Source organism: Ranitomeya imitator, chromosome 2, assembly GCF_032444005.1.
Source record: "Ranitomeya imitator isolate aRanImi1 chromosome 2, aRanImi1.pri, whole genome shotgun sequence".
NCBI classification, from domain to species: Eukaryota; Metazoa; Chordata; class Amphibia; order Anura; family Dendrobatidae; genus Ranitomeya; species Ranitomeya imitator.
In genome coordinates this window covers 304,428,367-304,443,771 of record NC_091283.1, presented here as the reverse complement: position 1 = coordinate 304,443,771, position 15,405 = coordinate 304,428,367, and the positions used below count along the sequence as shown (strand labels likewise).

At 42.8% G+C, this 15,405-nt stretch overlaps 1 protein-coding gene across 1 annotated transcript in view; it reads left to right on the top strand.

Moving 5' to 3' along the window:
• Nucleotides 1–1,910, top strand: part of LOC138666938 (zinc finger protein 182-like) — a 52,774-nt gene extending 50,864 nt beyond the window's left edge. The window contains exon 12 of the mRNA XM_069755133.1: nt 95–1,910. Coding sequence (XP_069611234.1) covers nt 95–1,680 — 1,586 coding nt within the window. The 3' untranslated portion in view covers nt 1,681–1,910. The remainder of the gene's footprint in view (nt 1–94) is intronic.
• The last annotated feature ends 13,495 nt before the right edge of the window (nt 1,911–15,405 follow it).

The following is a 15,405-nucleotide window of genomic DNA, read 5'->3' as shown; positions in this document are numbered from 1 at the left end:
GCTTGCCATTTTTATTTACAGTTTAAGTAGATATGTTCAAAAATATAAAATTCAAGAATATTTTATTCAAAAATAATTGTTTTTTTCTTAACAGCTGACTGTACCCGGAGATCAGAGGGACAGCTGACATCTTCAATTTTTAAATCAGATGATCTCGAAATCCCACAGGATGCAACTGAATTGAATGCCATTACTTCAGACATACCATCATCCCTTCATAGCAACGATCTGTCATCTGATCCTTTGAAACAGGTCCTGTCTTCTGATTTATTACTGACTACAAAGGAAAATGAAAGTCACAAGATAAGCATTAAAACACAATCTGCTCCTAAAGAAAAGAAGTCATTTTCACATTCAGAATATGGAAACACCATAAACCAAAGAACCCACACAGGGGAGAAGCCTTTTTCCTGTTCAGAATGTGGGAAATGTTTTAACGAGAAATCAGATTTGGTTGTGCACCATAGAACTCACACTGGTGAGAAGCCTTTTTTCTGTTCAGAATGTGGGAAATGTTTTAACCGAAAAGCAGATTTGGTTGTGCACCATAGAACTCACACAGGGGAGAAGCCTTTTTCCTGTTCAGAATGTGGGAAATGTTTTAAGGAGAAATCAGATTTGGTTGTGCACCATAGAACTCACACTGGGGAGAAGCCTTTTTTCTGTTCAGAATGTGGGAAATGTTTTAACCGAAAAGCAGATTTGGTTGTGCACCATAGAACTCACACAGGGGAGAAGCCTTTTTTCTGTTCAGAATGTGGGAAATGTTTTAACCGAAAATCAGAATTGGTTGTGCACCATAGAACTCACACAGGGGAGAAGCCTTTTTGCTGTTCAGAATGTGGGAAATATTTTTACCGAAAACCAGATTTGGTTGTGCACCATAGAACTCACACAGGGGAGAAGCGTTTTTGCTGTTCAGAATGTGGGAAATGTTTTAACCGAAAATCAGATTTGGTTAGGCACCAGAGAATCCACACAGGGGAGAAGTCTTATTCATGTTCAGAATGTGGGAAATGTTTTAACCGAAAATCAGATTTGGTTCAGCACCTTAGAACTCACACAGGGGAGAAGCCTTTTTCCTGTTCAGAATGTGGGAAATGTTTTAACCACAAATGTGATCTTGTTACACACCAGAGAACTCACACAGGGGAGAAGCCATTTTCCTGTTCAGAATGTGGGAAATGTTTTAAGCATAAATCATATTTTGTTGCACACCAGAGAATCCACACAGGGGAGAAGCCTTTCTCCTGTTCAGAATGCGGGAAGTGTTTTAACCAGAAAACAAATTTGATTAAACACCAGAGAAGTCACACAGGGGTGAAGTATTTTTCTTGTTCGGAATGTGGGAAATATTTTAACCATAATTTTATTCTTGTTGCGCACCAGAGAACTCACACAGGGGAGAAGCCTTTTTCCTGTTCAGAATGTGGGAAATGTTTTAAACAAAAATCAACCTTGGTTACGCACCAGAGAACCCACACAGGGGAGAAGCCTTTTTCATGTTCAGAATGTGGGAAATGTTTTGTGAATAAATCAAATCTTCTTAGTCACCAGAGAACTCACACAGGGGAGAAGCCTTTTTCATGTTCAGAATGTGGGGAATGTTTTAAACAGAAATCAGATTTTGTTAGTCACAAAAGAATTCACAGAGGGGAGAAGCCTCTTTCTTGTGAGTAATGTGGAAAATATTTTACACAGAAATTAACTCTACATAGTAACATAGTAACATAGTTAGTAAGGCCGAAAAAAGACATTTGTCCATCCAGTTCAGCCTATATTCCATCATAATAAATACCCAGATCTACGTCCATCTACAGAACCTAATAATTGTATGATACAATATTGTTCTGCTCCAGGAAGACATCCAGGCCTCTCTTGAACCCCTCGACTGAGTTCGCCATCACCACCTCCTCAGGCAAGCAATTCCAGATTCTCACTGCCCTAACAGTAAAGAATCCTCTTCTATGTTGGTGGAAAAACCTTCTCTCCTCCAGACGCAAAGAATGCCCCCTTGTGCCCGTCACCTTCCTTGGTATAAACAGATCCTCAGCGAGATATTTGTATTGTCCCCTTATATACTTATACATGGTTATTAGATCGCCCCTCAGTCGTCTTTTTTCTAGACTAAATAATCCTAATTTCGCTAATCTATCTGGGTATTGTAGTTCTCCCATCCCCTTTATTAATTTTGTTGCCCTCCTTTGTACTCTCTCTAGTTCCATTATATCCTTCCTGAGCACCGGTGCCCAAAACTGGACACAGTACTCCATGTGCGGTCTAACTAGGGATTTGTACAGAGGCACTCTAAATAAACATCAGTGCAGTCACACAGGGGAGAAGCCTTTTCCATGTTCAGAATGTTGGAAATGTTTAAACCAATAATTGCATTTTCTTAACCCCTTAATCCCATATGACGTATTATCCCGTCAAGGTGACCTGGGACTTAATTCCCAGGGATGGGATAGTACGTCATAGCGATCGGCTGCGCTCACGGGGGGAGCGTGGCCAATTGCGGCCGGGTGTCAGCTGACATCCGGCACGAAGTGCCAGGAGTGGTCATGGACCGCCCCCGGGACACATTAACCCCCGGCACACTGCGATCAAAGATGATCGCAGTGTTCCGGCGGTATAGGGAAGCATCGTGCAGGGAGTGGGCTCTCTGCATGCTTCCCTAAGACCCTCGGTACAAGGCGATGTGCTCACCTTGTACCAAGCGTCTCCTCCCTGCAGGCCCCAGATCCAAAATGGCTGCGGGGCTACATCCGGGTCCTGCAGGGAGGTGGTTTACCAGTGCTTGCTCAGAGCAAGCGCTGGTAAGCCTGCAGCCCTGCATGTCAGATCTCTGACCTGACACAGTGCTCTGCAAAGTGTCAGATCAGCGATCTGACCCTAAGGCCGGCGTCACACTCGGCGTAAGACAATACGGTCCGTATTTTACGGCCGTAATATGCTGAAAAGTGCCCAAAATAGTGGTCCGTATCTCCTCTGTAGGCAGGGTGTGTCAGCGTATCTTGCGCATGGCATCCTCAGTATGTAATCCGTATGGCTTCCGTACTGCGAGATTTTCTCGCAGGCTTCCAAAACCGACATACGGATTTACAAGGAATCCATGTGCTCAAAAAATAAAAAAACATATATATATATATATATATATATATTAGTGAGACACATATATGTATAAATATTTCATCCAGCGCTAGATAGCTTAAAAGTCGGTAATTCAATTGCCGGCTTTTGCTATCTCCTTCAAAAACCCAACATGATTTGAGACATGATTTGCATACAGTAAACCATGTCATATCCCCCTTTTTTTTGCATATTCCACACTACTAATGTTAGTAGTGTGTATGTGCAAAATTTGGCCGTTCTAGCTATTAAATTAAAGGGTTAAATGGTGGAAAAAATTGGCGTGGGCTCCCGCTCAATTTTCTCCGCCAGAGTAGTAAAGCCAGTGACTGAGGGCAGATATTAATAGCCTGGAGAGGGTCCATGGTTATTGGCCCCCCCTGGCTAAAAACATCTGCCCCCAGCCACCCAAGAAAAGGCACATCTGTAAGATGCGCCTATTCTGGCACTTGGCCACTCTCTTCCCATTCCCGTGTAGCGGTGGGATATGGGGTAATGAAGGGTTAATGCCACCTTGCTATTGTAAAGTGACATTAAGCCAGATTAATAATGGAGAGGCGTCAATTATGACACCTATCCATTATTAATCCAATTGTATGAAAGAGTTAAAAACACACACACACACACATTATTAAAAAGTATTTTAATGAAATAAACACACCGTTTGTTGTAATATTTTATTGTACGCTCAATCCACTGGCTGAAGACCCTCGCTCTGTGACAAAGAAAAAATAATAAACCAACAATATACATACCTTCCGAGGATCTGTAACGTCCCACGTTGTAAATCCATCTGAAGGGGTTAATTTTTTTTTACAGCCAGGAGCTCTGCTATAATACAGCTATGCTCCTGACTGTAAAACCCCAGCGAATGAATGGAAACTAGGTCAATGACCTGTAGTTACCTTCATTCGCGGTGAGGCGCCCTCTGCTGGTTGTCCTCATATGAACTCGAGCCTGGGAACTTTTCTGAATTTTTCCCACGCTCGAAGGACATCCAGCAGAGGGCGCCTCACTGCGAATGAAGGTAACTACAGGTCATTGACCTAGTTTCCATTCATTCGCTGGGGTTTTATAGTCAGGAGCATAGCTGCATTATAGCAGAGCTCCTGGCTGTAAAAAAATTAACCCCTTCAGATGGGGTTGAATGTCTAGACACATCAGTGGCTCTCCAAATGCAACAAGGCATCCCATCTCAATTCCAGTCAATTTTGCATTGAAAAGTCAAACAGCGCTCCTTCCCTTCCGAGCTCTGCCATGCACCCAAACAGTGGTTTATCCCCTCAATTGGGGTATCTGCGTACTCAGGAGAAAATGGACCCAAAATGTTGTTGTACAATTTGTCTCGTTACCCTTGGTAACATAGCAAATTGGAGCTGAAGTAAATTTTGTGTGAAAAAAAAGTTAAATGTTCATTTTTATTTAAACATTCCAAAAATTCCTTTTAAACACCTGAAGGGTTAATAAACTTCTTGAATGTGATTTTGAGGACCTTGAGGGGTGCAGTTTTTTAGAACAGTGTCACACTTGGTTATTTTCTATCATATAGACCCCTCAAAATTACTTCAAATGAGATGTGGTCCCTAAAAAAAAATTGGTGTTGTAAAAATGAGAAATTGCTGGTCAACTTTTAACCCTTATAACTCCCTAACAATTTTGTTCCAAAATTGTGCTGATGTAAAGTAGACATGTGGGATATGTTACTTAAGTATTTTGTGTGACATATCTCTGTGATTTAAGGGTATAAAAATTCAAAGTTGGAAAATTGCAAAATTTTCGAAATTTTTTGCCACATTTCTGCTTTTTCACAAATAAACACAAGTCTTATCGAATACATTTTACCACTATTATGAAGTACAATATGTCACGAGAAAACAATGTCAGGATCTGTTGAAGCGTTCCAGAGTTATAACCTCATAAAGGGACAGTGGTCAGAATTGTAAAAATTGGCCCGGACATTAACATGCAAACCACCCTTGGGGCTTAAGGGGTTAAAGTGGTTGTCCACTATTAAGGCAATCCCTTGTCATTCATCATGTTTGGCTTTGATAACCCCTTTCCCTCCTTGGACGTATCCATATGTCCCTGTAACCTGGGTCAAAATGACATCCCAACGATTTTGCGCTCACACGGCCTGTGCAAACGCGATCACCGCCGGGAGTCAGCTGATTCTGACTGCTGACTCCCGACACTCAGTGCCAGGAGTGGTCCCACACCGCTCCTGATACTTTAACCCCCTAAGTGATGTGATCGAACTCACAGCAGACCGCCTCTTTGCCTTTGGATCCGAGACCCTGCAACATCTTTGTGGGGTCCTGATCGTTGTCATGGTGACACAATGTCGTGATTATGACCTGAGCTAGCAAAGTTGCTTTATCATAATCGGCAACTTTGTGTGTCAGAGCAGCGGTGACAGTTTGCATAGCATAGGGATGCTCCTGCATCCCATTGCTATACAAGTGATCAGCCTGGAAAAAATGAAAGTCCCATAGTGGGATAAAGTAAAAAAAGTAAAAAAAAAGTTATAAAAAAGATCAAAAATAAACGAACAGACCTGCGAAACTGTCCCGCTATTTAACCCCTTTAGTGAACACCATAAAAATCAAATAAAAAAAACAAGATAAAAAATGTTGCTTTGTCATCATATTGTTGACAAAAAGAGGAATAAAAAGCAATCAAAAATATAAATAAACATGGTACCGCTGAAAACGACATCTTGCCTGCAAAAAAGGAGCCATCATACAGCTCCATCACTGGAAACATAAAAAGGTTATAGCTCTCAGAATAAAGAAAAGCAAAAATAATAATTTTTCTATAAATTGTTTTTTGTGAAAACACCAAAACATAAAAAAGATAAAACTGTGGTATTACTGTAATCAAACTGTGTTATCAATTTTGCCACATGCGTAGCGACATAACAAAAAAGAATCCTATATTGCGGATTTTTGTTCATTCTTCCACCCAAAAATCAGAATAAAAAGCGATCAAAGAGTGTCATGTGTCTGATAATGGTACTAATAAAAACGTCAACTCATCTCGCAAAAAACATGCCCTCACATGATATGGTGATGCACAATAAAAAGCATTTTTTAAGTGTGTGACAGCAGCCGAACAAAAAAATGATGTAAATCTGGTTTCACTGAACCAAAGAATAAAGTTGCCTAATCACTTATACCGCACGAGGAATGGTGTGAAAAATAAATATATGCCATATTGTCATGCTCAGTATAAATTGTACAACAAATTTTGGGGTCCATTTTCTTCTTGTAAAATTTGTGAAAATAAAAATTTTGGGGTCTTAAGTTTTTTTTTTTTGTGGAAAAAAGTAAAATGTTCCTTTTTTTGTTTTTTTTCTACATTTAAAAAAATTCCTATGAAGGACCTGAAGGGTTAATAAACTTTTTGAATTTGGTTTTGTGCAGCTGGAGGGGTGCAGTTTTTAGAATGTTGTGACTTTTGGGTATTTTCTATATACAAAAAAGGTTGCACTCTATCGTGCAAAAGCATGTCTAATCTGAAATATCTGAAATATGAATAGCAAAATGACTTTTGAACATTAGGAAAATATTTAAGAGACGCTTTGCACAGAATTTGATATAATCAAATGGTGTGAGCCCATCAACCATCGTCAAGGTGGTCTCAAAACTGATGGGTCCCTGACCCCCCTGTCCAAATGTGAACACTTACCAAAGGCCAATGTCTGTATGCCTGGGTGAATGTGGACACCTCTGTTCAGCAAAGCCTACATATGAGTTGGCCGGGACCAAGTGTGATGAGATGCAATTAAAAACCACATGGTCATGGGAGGAGTGCTTAGTCAGTCAGCTACCATAGAAATGACAAAAAAAAGAATCGCACATCCAAACTAGTGTGAATAGGTGCATACCAGGAGCAGCTACCTCCATACATAAATATACAAAAAATTTATTTATGTATGGAGGTAGCTGCTCCTGGTATGCACCTATTCACACTAGTTTGGATGTGCGAGTCTTTTTTTTTGTCATTTCTATGGTAGCTGACTGACTAAGCACTCCTCCCATCACCATGTGGTTTTTAATTGCATCTCATCACACTTGGTCCCGGCCAACTCATATGTAGGCTTTGCTGAACAGAGGTGTCCACATTCACCCAGGCATACAGACATTGGCCTTTGGTAAGTGTTCACATTTGGACAGGGGGGTCAGGGACCCATCAGTTTTATGAGACCACCTTGACGACGGTTGATGGGCTCACACTATTTGATTATATCAAATTCTGTGCAAAGCGTCTCTTAAATATTTTCCTAATGTTCAAAAGCCATTTTGCTATTCATATTTCAGATATTTCAGATTAGACATGCTTTTGCACGATAGAGTGCAACCTTTTTTGTATATTTATGTATGGAGGTAGCTGCTCCTGGTATGCACCTATTCACACTAGTTTGGATGTGCGAGTCTTTTTTTTGTCATTTTGGGTATTTTCTGTCATATAGGCACCTCAAAGTCACTTCAAATGTGAGGTGATTCCTAAAAAAATTGTATTGTAAATATTTTTGGGGAAAAAAGAGAAATCGCTGGTCAACTTTTAATCTTTATATTTTCCCAGCAAAAAAATGTTTCAGTAAATTGTGTAAAGTAGACATGTGGGAAATGTTATTTATTAACTATTTTATGTGATATATCTCTCTGATTTTAGGGCATAAAAATTCAAACTTTGAAAATTGCTAAAAAAGTTTCACAATTAAACACAAGCTATATCAAAAAGTTTTTACTATTACTACGAATTACAATATGTCACGAAAAATGTCTTTTTGTCTTATGCTATTTGTACATTGTTTTGGAAAATTCAATAAAAATTCTATTAAAAAAACAAAACAAAAAACCCTGAAAGTCTCCACTTCAATTGTACCTCAGTTGTTTCATATTAAATCTAAATGTGTTGGCCTGCAAAGCTGAAATCAATTTTCAGTCACTGACCAAATATTTCTGGACCTGACTGCATTCATATATTTACACTATATGAACAACTACTGCATCTTTTGTCCCCACCCCCAAAACAAAACCCGAAATGTCTCCTGCCCCTTTTCCTAACTCCCAATCCCAAATTAGACAAGGACATTCCAAGTTACCAATCCTCCCTCTTTAGTAAAATTCTCTAGATAAAGCATCTTCAGCCTCGCTCTTTACCTCTCCTACAGACAAAATAGGGGGAAAACAAAAAACTTGTATTAATCAGTTATTTTTTATTAGTTCTTTTTAAAATGACAATTATGATAAAATGTCCCCAATCCCATTTTCTCCCAAACCAAAATACTTGGGTCAGATTATGTCTCCAAAGACCCCTGTACAGGAGTATTCAGATCCCATCGCCATGCCCCATTATACAGAAGAATAGTGCTATCTCCATAGTCCTTACACAGGTCACAGAGATCAGACAAGGTCTCATATTTAGGCCCCAGCGCCATGCCCCATTATACAGAAGAATAGCGCTATATCCATAGTCCTTACACAGGACACAGAGATCAGACAAGGTCTCATATTCAGGCAGTTTCTATCTTACGCCAACCCTCTTTATATGACAAGATCAGAGTCTCATTATACCGAGTAGAGAAGTTCCAGGGACAAAGACCCCGTCTGGTCCTAACATGCTGGGGGCCTGAGTATCCAGCCACGGGGCCCTGATTTTCTCTTTTGGAGCCCTAGTATTTCTTGTAGAATTAATCCATTTCTCATACAGTCCTGTAGTAATGACTTTGTTCTTATGTTTTGTAGGAGGGTTCCTCTGACTCCATCTTAGGTTATCGATATATGTGCGAGAAATAAGAAACTGACCACCGCAGTTTTACCGTGTGTGTCCGGTGTAGAGATGAGTGAACTTGTTCAGAAAACGTTCGCCAAACGCAAATTCGGCACGAACGTAGCACATTCAGATTTCTTTTTCACTTTCACGAGCATTTTCATTCAAAGCGGCAAAATTTGGTCACAGTTCGATAAATCATTTCGTTTGGCTAGGATAGTGTTGCTCTATGATGAGCGGGGGGCACGGGGAGACGCATTTGATGAGATGAGGGTGTGTGGAGAGGTTAGAGGAGCGACTTGCGCTTTTTTAACTTTGTGTTGCAATCGGCCCACAAATCATCCACAATGTCATGAAACAAGGTCTGTGATTGGCTGCAGAAGTCTCATGTCTCTAGCCCTATAAAAAGGGGACATCTTATTTTGCTGGCGCTATTGTCAGTGTCACAGTGCAGAGAGGTTGCTCCTGCGCTAGTGCGGCTGCTGAAAGTGAATTTGTCATTTAAATAGATAGGATCCTGTCCTATGTGAAATCCATCTTCCAGCATGGAAGAAGATTGTGCAAAAACTGTGTGGCAGCCTCTGCAGGCAGTTTGCTACTCCAAATCATTTGTTATAAAACTATTTCAGTGGTAAATCAGAAGGCCTGATTCACCGCAGTTGAACTCGCCTCTGCACCATATTGAGACCTTTTCATGGTGCTAGCGGGGATCTCACCGAGGTCGCCGCAGTTCAGACCAGCTGGGAACACAGCCTCAGTGATCTTCAGTAACCTCTATGATGTCACCGTTGGTCACCGATACTGTGCTCGCAGCAGCTCATTCACCAGTGGTTCCCAGCCTGGATGGTCGCATCTTAGCACTGTTCAGGTTGAAAACTATTAAACCCCAGACGTGGAGTACGGCATGGGACAGAACGACAGAGAGGGGAGGGATATTGTTGTTTTTATTTTTATTTTATTACAGTGGAATTAGGCTTTAGATGAGTATAACTGTGTTTCTTATCTAATATATGAAGCTGAATGTGTGTATGTATGTGTGTATGTCCGGGACTGGCATCTGCTCCGTCGCAGCTACAGCCACAAAATTTTGCACAGTCACACATCTGGACCCTGAAAGCGTCATAAGCTATGTTGTGAGGCGAAATTTTAACCCTGCGTGTTCCAATTCACCAAACAATTTTGCCCCTATCTACATAATGGGGAAAAAGTGAAAGGAAAAGTGTTAGAGGCAAATTGACAGCTGCCAGATATCAACAAGGGGGACTTAAAGAATGAGAGCGATGGCACCAAAGAGTATACAGTCATGGCCAAAATTTGAGAATGACACCAAAATTATATTTTCACATGATTTGCTGCCCTCTGGTTTTTATTAGTGTTTGTCTGATGTTTATATCACATACAGAAATATAATTGCAATCATATTATGAGTACCAATAGGTTATATTGACAGTTAGAATGAGTTAATGCAGCAAGTCAATATTTGAAGTGTTGACCCTTCTTCTTCAAGACCTCTGCAATTCTCCCTGGCATGCTCTCAATCAACTTCTGGACCAAATCCTGACTGATAGCAGTTCATTCTTGCATAATCAATGCTTGCATTTTGCCAGAATTTGTTGGTTTTTGTTTGTCCACCCGTCTCTTGATGACTGACCACAAGTTCTCAATGGGATTAAGATCTGGGGAGTTTCCAGGCCATGGACCCAAAATCTCTATGTTTTGTTCCATGAGCCATTTAGTTATCACCTTTGCTTTATGGCAAGGTGCTCCATCATGCTGGAAAAGGCATTGTTGGGCGCCAAACTGCTCTTGGACGGTTGGGAGAAGTTGCTCTTGGAGGACATTCTGGTACCATTCTTTATTCATGGCTGTGTTTTTAGGCAAGACTGTGAGTGAGCTGATTCCATTGGCTGAGAAGCAACCCCACACATGAATGGTTTCAGGATGCTTTACAGTTGACATGAGACAAGACTGGTGTTAGCGCTCACCTCTTCTCCGAATAAGCTGTTTTCCAGATGTCCCAAACAATCGAAAAGGGGATTCATCAGAGAAAATGACTTTGCCCCAGTCCTCAGCAGTCCACTCCCTGTACCTTTTGCAGAATATCAGTCGGTCCCTGATGTTTTTTCTGGAGAGAAGTGGCTTCTTTGCTGCCCTCCTTGAAACCAGGCCTTGCTCAAAGAGTCTCCGCCTCACAGTGCGTGCAGAAGCATTCACACCAGCCTGCTGCCAGTCCTGAGCAAGCTCGGCACTGCTGGTAGGCCAATCCCGCAGCTGAAACAGTTTTAAGATACGGTCCTGGCGCTTGCTGGTCTTTCTTGGGCGCCCTGGAGCCTTTTTGACAACAATGGAAGCTCTCTCCTTGAAGTTCTTGATGATGCAATAGATTGTTGACTGAGGTGCAATCTTTGTAGCTGCGATACTCTTCCCTGTTAGGCCATTTTTGTGCAGTGCAATGATGGCTGCACGTGTTTCTTTAGAGATAACCATGGTTAACTGAAGAGAAACAATGATACCAAGCACCAGCCTCCTTTTAAAGTGTCCAGTGATGTCATTCTTACTTAATCATGACTGATTGATCACCAGCCCTGTCCTCATCAACACCCACACCTGTGTTAATGGATCAATCACTAAAACGATGTTAGATGCTCCTTTTAAGGCAGGACTGCAATGATGTTGAAATGTGTTTTGGGGGTTAAAGTTCATTTTCTGGGCAAATATTCACTTTGCAAGTCCAGTAATTGCTGTTAAGCTGATCACTCTGACATTCAGGAGTATATGCAAATTGCCATTAGAAAAAATGAAGCAGTAGACTTTGGAAAAATTAATATTTGTCTCATTCTCAAAATTTTTGTCCATGACTGTATACCGTACAGTTGCTAAGGTGGGGCCCCGACATGGGATACTCACCACACACGGGGATATGACACACACAAAACGCGCCACACACTACCACGTGCTCGAACACATATACCATCCTCAGCACACATACACCAATCTTGCCACATAAGTCAAAACACAAAAGTCTCCACTCAAAACTCGCCACGCGCAAAATTCGCCACATGCAAAACTAGGCTCACGCAAAATTCACCACTCATGCAAAACTCACCTCATGGAAAACTCGCCACACGCAAAACTTGCACACGCGGAAAAATTGCCACATGCACAAAAGTTGCAACACATGCAAAAGTTGCTTTACACAAAACTTGCACATACTCAAAACGCACCACACGTAAAACTCGCCATGCGCAAAACTTGCGGCACACAACTTGCTACACTAACCTGTCACATGCAACTCGACACACAAAAAGTTGCTACATGCATGTCGCCACACAAAACTCCTACTCCTACTCCTGGCTTGGTCGCTGAAGAATGAACTAACACCGACAGTCAGCTGATGAACCAGGTGACCTTTTAAAGGATGGAGGGAGTGGTCATCACAAGCATCAGCTGAGCCAGCAGCAATGCAGTAACATCAGCGGCCACCGGGAGGAAGAAACTGCATTAACCCCGGATGACCAGAAAGGAAAAAAGGTCTTTAACTGAGGCAAACCAGATCTGCCACAGATCCAAACATGGATCATGACAGTACCCCCATTTCAATGAGGGGCCTCTGGACCCTCAACACTGGACCTCACCAGTAAACAACCTACAGTGAGAACGTCTCGATTCACAAGAGTTCACCTCCTCAGTCACTTGACCCTTAGGTTTACGGTGGACGCAGCACATTGGAGATGACAACGTAGGCAGCACAAATCTCCAGAGTGCCGACCTGTGGAATGAGTTGTGAATGGGCATTACAGAGGGTAACTCCAACTGGTAAGTCTTCGGACCGACAATGGCTGACACCCGGTATGGCCCGATTACCCTCGAACTCCAGATTCCAGTTCCACACTTCCACCTGATATTTTTGGTAGACACCCATACGTAATCATTCACACACAGGTCCGGACCTGAACGTTTCTTTTCACACACACGTCTGCCACAAGATGGTGAACTCTTTTTATAGAACCAACAACAGTGGCGTCCCCCTGTGTCACCAAACTCACACCCCCACTATGCACCGAGGGAACCACCACTCTCCTCCGACCCCTCCTCCTAAGAGGTCTCTGACATATCGGATTAGAATGTAATGAGGGTAGAGTCTCGCCCCTACTCCCTTCAAACACCTCTACTGCCCCCACAGGAGAAGAAGGGGTAGGTTGTAGAAGGAAAGCAGAGATCGTAGCTCCCGGACAGCAGTCCTTACACGACTGACCCCAGCTGACTACTTCTCTGGACCGCCAGTCTATGACCGGGTTGTGTTTACTCAACCAAGGGAGACCTAAGACAATGGGAGTTGGTATGTTCTCCAAGACGTAGCATGACAGGAACTCTTCATGACAAGCCCCTATACGCAAATGTATCTTGCCAACGACTTGGGTAATGCTCCCCTGGCTGAGCGGGACAGAGTCAATGGCCTGAACGCTTAGGGGTCTAGCTAGCGACCTACTCATCAGGCTATGGTTCTGGACAAAATGAGCATCCACCAAATTGACTCCTGCTCCACTGCCCACAAGCACCGGAATATTCTCAGTTACCCCACCTACAACCATCTCAGCAGGTAAGGTACACTGAGACAAGAAAATGGAGGAAATATACACTCCCTGGTCGCTTCCTTCCACACAACCAGGGGGACGTGGCTTTTTAGATGAAACAGGTATCTTGGCGCAAGCGGGGCAGACATTGATAAAATGACCAGTCTGCCCACAGTAAAAACATGCCCCCACACCACGGCGAACCCCAGACAACCCCGTTTGGGAAGCATCTCCTCCCACCTGCATGGGTTTGTTCACCTGGTCAGGTGTGTCCTCCTCCCTAGCAAGGACTACCTGGGGCACATTTGGTGTATGCCTCTCCCTCAAACGTCTATCCACCCGGATGGCAAGGGACATGGCGGCCTCCAATGACTTGAGAGCGGCGTACTGTACCAGAGTATCTTGCAACCTAGGGGACAGACCCTACACAAAATGACTCCTAAGGGCCGGGTCATTCCACTGTGTGTCGTGGCCCACCTCCTGAACTCTGAACAGTACTCCTCCGCTGGCCGAGCCCCCTGCCTGATCTTTCGGAGTCGGGATTCCGCCAAGGAGACACCGTCCAGGTCACCATATACCAGCGCCAGAGCCGCAAAAAACTCGTCCACTGACCGTAGAGATGGAGAACCGGTCGGCAGGGAGAAGGCCCAGGATTGGGGATCACCCTTAAGAAGGGAAACGATGATTCCCACCCGGTGTTCATCACTCCCTGATTAACGAGGGCGAAGGCTGAAGTATAACTTACAGGCCTCCTTAAAAACCAAAAATGTATCTCTCCCACCAGAGAACCTGTCAGGAAGAGATAACTTGGGCTCAGGTTGAGCATTTACCTGGGCCGAAGCCCAAAACCCCACCAACTGCTGCACCACCTCATCACGCAGCACCTTAAACTCGTCGGTGAGGGTCTGAAGCAGTTGGGCAAAGGCCTGCATTTGAGCCATAGCTCACCAGAAAAAATGTGAAGGTCGGTGTTAATGTCACGCCAATTACGGCGATAAAGGGGCAGGACGGCGTATTTGGAAAATAAAGAAAATTGGGCGCACTGCTGTATACCATATAGAAAAATCCTGAGGGTGCAATAACAGTAATAAAAGCTGAACTAATTAACCAAAAGAGAAAGCATTACTGCAAGAAATCGCACACCATCAAATAATAAACAAATGTGTATAAAATAACACAGGCTGATTTTCATTAACAGATCAAAAAACACACAACATAGACAATAAAAACATAATTAAAAACATACAGGCGCCATCAAGAACACACAGGAAACACAAATCATGACTCAGTGTAATAAAGTGTAATAAAGTGACCCAAGATAGACCTAGTGGCTCATGGGGTGAAGATCTTCCCTGACGAAGCCTGGTTCGCCGGGCGAGACGCGTGGGGCATCACGTCACCAGGTTGTACTTGCATGGGAGGTTTCTCCCATTTATGTTTTGCGACCCAGTGATATTATTATATATAGGTGACCTATCAGTCTGCCTTTTGGCTCGTTGCTATTTATCATTCCTTGGACATTTTTTGTGCCTGTTACCGTTTGTTTACTTGGTACCGTGCTTGCGGCCTTGCGAGCTATTTTGGCACTGTCCTACTACTAATATTTTTGCGTAACACCCCATGAGCCACTAGGTCTATCTTGGGTCACTTTATTACACTGAGTCATGATTTGTGTTTCCTGTGTGTTCTTGATGGCGCCTATATGTTTTTAATTATGTTTTTATTGTCTGCGATTTCTTGCAGTAATGCTTTCTCTTTTGGTTAATTAGGATGGCTTATTTGGAACCCACTCCTGTCCCTGCCACTATAAGGAGCCCTGGCTTTCCCTTATCTCAGGGGTACCCATGAATGTTAGGAGGCCCGAGCGTATCACTGTCTCCTATGCAGGCCCTATAGTGACCCCCACTCCCCCCAAGGGAGGTGAACT